The 4,353-nt window shown below is 37.9% G+C and overlaps 1 protein-coding gene across 1 annotated transcript; it reads right to left on the bottom strand.

Annotated features, from left to right (window-relative positions):
* Positions 1 to 1,599: 1,599 nt before the first annotated feature.
* On the bottom strand, positions 1,600 to 3,784 carry LOC139287115 (troponin I, fast skeletal muscle-like). Its single transcript, XM_070908100.1, has 6 exons — positions 3,777 to 3,784; positions 3,494 to 3,533; positions 3,098 to 3,226; positions 2,892 to 2,981; positions 1,829 to 2,002; positions 1,600 to 1,746 (listed from the first exon to the last, which is right to left on the bottom strand). Exons 1-6 carry the CDS (start codon positions 3,782 to 3,784, stop codon positions 1,669 to 1,671), a joined length of 519 nt encoding a protein of 172 aa, XP_070764201.1. The 3' UTR covers positions 1,600 to 1,668.
* Between the last annotated feature and the right edge of the window lie 569 nt (positions 3,785 to 4,353).

Raw genomic sequence — 4,353 nt, 5'->3', positions numbered from 1 at the left:
AGTTCAAAATAAAGCTTCAAACTTTGGAACCACAAATTTTCGAGGAACCTGCTTGATGGCACCAACCAGCTGTTGCAACCAACAGTCTGAGGGGATTGATATCAATATTGGATATAGACTTTTGATATTTGGCGATACGTTCCTTTAAATGTTAAATTACATAACAGATACAGGCTGAAAAATGTAAAATGATCAGTGAACAAAAAAGACATTTCAAGGAAGCAGCATCTGAATTAAAATGTTGGTTTAATGTCATTTTTTAAATGATTTGATCAAAGTTTACAAATGAAACAGATTTAAAATTTGATTCTTTTCAAACTTTGGTTCTTCTTCCAAACTTTTGTGCCACAAATGATTGTGAAGTGATTTAATCAAGCTTGAAGCTGGTTGGTGCAACTAATCATCAGGAAATAAATAAGATTCTTTTCATTTTAGACAAATTATGTCACAAATTAATGCATCAAAGTGTTATAGAGGTGTAATGATTTCTACTTTTCTGTCAGTCACGTTGCTGCATCTTTTTATCATTACTGAGTGAAATTTTGTCATCTAAAAATAGAAATAAACTAACATGATAATAAAAGTAATGATAGAATAGTAGTAATAGTAGTGGTAGTATTAGTAGTAGTAGTAGTAGTAAGTAAGTAGTAATAGTCGACTTTAGTGCCATTGTATTTCACTTAATTTATTCTATTGAATTCAATAAACAAATCAGAGATACAGCTGCTGGTTTAGAAGTCTAAAACTAGATTATTAAAAGGATTTTTGGGGGTTTTATTTTAACCCTCCAGGATGAAACCAGATGATGTCAGCGAGAACTGAAATAGAAACAGAAAATCTTCCATCAGGTGTCACAGATCTTCAGTAAGAACGTCCCGTGTTTCTGTTGTGGATGTTTATAAAGTAACTTGAACTGCACATGTAGAGTTTAAGAGGTTAGACAAAACTTCATGCAATGATCAGATTAACTGTACAGCGAGAGGAGGAAAATAAAGTTACTCACCGTTCGTGGAACTTCACGACGCTGCAGCTTTTGTTTGTGATGGAGAAGTAAAACTGTGATTTGATGATGATATTTGGCAAGAAGTCACTTTTCATGACTGAGACTAAACAGAGATGATGTGCAGGAAGCAGAATCATCCGAAGAGGGAGCGAAAGGCTCTCTGCTGACATCTGGTGGCTCATCATGAGCACAACACTCAGTTGAAGACAAATCTACATTTAAAGGAATTTTCCAATTTGCTGTTAAGCCAAAATAAATATTAATACCAGTTTAAGTTAAAGTGACTCCTCAGCTCTGGAAACAGCTTCTCCTGGTTTGGAATTAGTCTTTATTTCTATGACTTTATGTCTGAAGGACGACATCTCAGGTTCAGATCAACACCAACACCTATCTGGTTTAATAGAAGTTAAAAAAATATATAAAGTGACTTTAAGATCAAATTAACTGATAAAAAACCCTCCTTTAGTTAAGGAAACAAAAACCAGGCGAATCCCAACTAAAAGACGACCCATTTACAGCTAAACTTCCATCGTTTGGAAAAAACTGCAGTATGACAGCATTGCCTTATTGCAAAAGGAGGTTTAATGGCACGAGTTTTTTAAATTCCATGAAAAAGGTCAGATGTGACAGTGGAGAGTGTTGTATAGTAGAGGAAGTGAAAGTCTTTATGAAGTCTCGAACATCTTCTTCCTGTCAGCTTTGTCCTCGATGTTCTTACGCCAGTCGCCGACCCCGTCGCCGGCCTGCAGGACGAACAGATTCGACACAGTGACGCAGTGTCCAACATGAGTTCATGTCTAAAGTAAATACGTAACGGTGTCTCACCTCCTCTTTGGCCTCCTTCTTGACCTGCTTCAGGTTGGCCCTCAGGTCCATGGTCACCTTGTGTTTTCCTCCCAGCAGAGCCTGCAGCATGGCGTCAGCGGACATACGCACTTTCTTCAGGGCGGGTTTCTTCACTCCGGCCAGCTCGACCACCTTCAGCTTCAACTCAGCGATCTACAAACGCAGACGGAGGCTCAAAGACCAAACACAGCTGACAGAGAGGCTCAGAGGGAAACCCAAATCTGTAAGAACCCTGACTTATCTGAACAATATGAAAATAAAAACCACCAGCTTTAACATTAAAGATCCCATATTATCCACTAGAGTAGCTTTGCATGATAGTTCAAAAAAGTCCTTATTGATCTTCTCCTGGCCCTTCATGCAGCCCCTCAGTTCACCGTCTGTCTGAAACGAGCCGTTTTAGACAAACTGAACAACCTCCTAAAACTTGAAGAATCGTCCTGAGCAGAGCGGTCGAATAACTGAGCGGGTGGATGAGCGTCCCTGTGCTTCATGGTGTGCTGTGATTGGAGCAGAAGACCTGCTGGGGGCGGGGCTGAGTGCGGTGACTGTATAGTTGTGACATCACAACCTTACGGAAGTCCTGGCGGCTCGCTTAAAGGCACAGTTTCTGAATACGGGCTGTATTATTTATGTAGCACCTAGACCTGTTTTGTAATCGAACAAGACGTGGACGTCTCACTTTCTACAATATGGGACCTTTAAAATTCAGAATTGGGAAAGTAAATGCAGATTAGTGTTCATAGAATGTTTTATTGTCCGTACAAATACTGTTTTTGTGTTGTGTTTCACATGCAATTTGTTGTATTAAATTGGTGACTTGGAAAGTCTCAGTGCCACAACTGTGAATATCTGAATTTGTCATTTCTATCGTAATTTATGTACAACGTAATCAAATGTTCCATTCACATACATGTTCTGCCTAATTTTCTCGGTTTTCACACAGATCTGGGTTTAGTTTCTCTTCAACATGTAAGAGAGAGTCAAACCCTGACCAAATACTATTCACTTTAAAGCATCCATAACTGAGAAACACCTCTACCTCTTTGTCTGACTTCTCCACTTTGGCCTCGGTGTCGTATCTGTCCTCATCGATCTTGTCGAGGGCCTGGTGCAGCTTTTTGCAGATTTCCTGTTGATATGAAAAGAGAAATGTTTTTCTCACAAAACCAGCTCCTCACAACCTCTGACCCTCCTCTCTTTAGGACTCAGAGTGAAGTTTTATCCACGTGTTTCAGAGTTTCTTACCACCATAGCCGCCTGGTCTCCGCTCAGGTCGGGGGTGGGGCAGTTCTCCGCCATGTAAGCTTCTTTGGCGGCTGTGAGATCGTTAGCTTCCTGCTCCAGCCAGGTAGCAGCGATCTGCAGCATCAAACTCTGCAGGACACAGACACTCTGAAGTTATTACCATCAAGCAAAAAGGTTTCTTATTTTTCTTAAAGCTACAATCATTGATTTCTTTGTCCACTTGGGGACAGACAACCTCCACAGCAAGCTGACAGACACACGGCCCTGACACATGGCATTATAAAGCTGTTTAGCCTACGATTGCCTGTTTTTACCGACAGACACAGACCATCACCTGTTGGACCTGAGTCTAATTTGTTTTCTAGTGGATAATAAAGAGATTCCATCAAATCTTACCTTGAGATGATGCCTGCGGCTCGATGTCATCTTCTTTCCCCTTTAATAAATGAAAAACTGATGTATATAACAGAATCCAGAGATTTTCACATGAATTCTGTTAAATGTTAATGAATCATTTTGGTCCAACGTTCAAACTGTTAAACAGTTTCTTCCCTTTTTTCAATCAAATCCAAATTGTTTCTGTTTCTGTTACTTTGAGTTGGACACAATGATTTTTGTATTTTGCGTAAATAACAAAAGAAAGCTGACAATATTTCCAACAGAATAAAGTCATACTTACTCAGACATCTTGGCTTCTTTTTAGTTTCAGACTCTGTTAAAAATCAGCAAAAATCAAGAAGACAGGACAAAAATATGAAACAATTATGATACCAAAACATTAGTTTCTATAAATTACTTTGGTGAGTTTAAACACAAAAAACTTAAAAATGTATTTAACAAAAAGAGCCAAACCTCACAAATGCAGAACTTGCCTGAATAAAATACAGTATTAAATGGACAAAAATTTGAATTTAAATCAGGAAATATCTTATTTAAGATGAACAAGACTTTAAATCTGCTACAGAAACCGGTCAGTCACCAGTTTAAAAGTATTTATTGAATCAAAATTATTAGCTGATAAATTTAATCCCACTGTCAGTTGAGTTTTTGTCTGCCAGTCACTCTAACAAGATCTCTAAAGATATTTGCAATCATTTAAAAAATGTTGTTATCCAAGGCATCTTCACTTTTCATCTGAAATCTTTAAAATAAAATGTTGTGTTTTTTATTTCTATTCTATATTTAAAATCAAATTTCTAAATTAATGAAACAGTATATATACAGTTTACTACTTTTTACTCAATTTTTAATGTTCC

This window comes from Enoplosus armatus, chromosome 6 (assembly GCF_043641665.1).
Source record: "Enoplosus armatus isolate fEnoArm2 chromosome 6, fEnoArm2.hap1, whole genome shotgun sequence".
Lineage (NCBI taxonomy): Eukaryota > Metazoa > Chordata > Actinopteri > Centrarchiformes > Enoplosidae > Enoplosus > Enoplosus armatus.
This window is presented reverse-complemented; position numbering and strand designations above follow the sequence as displayed.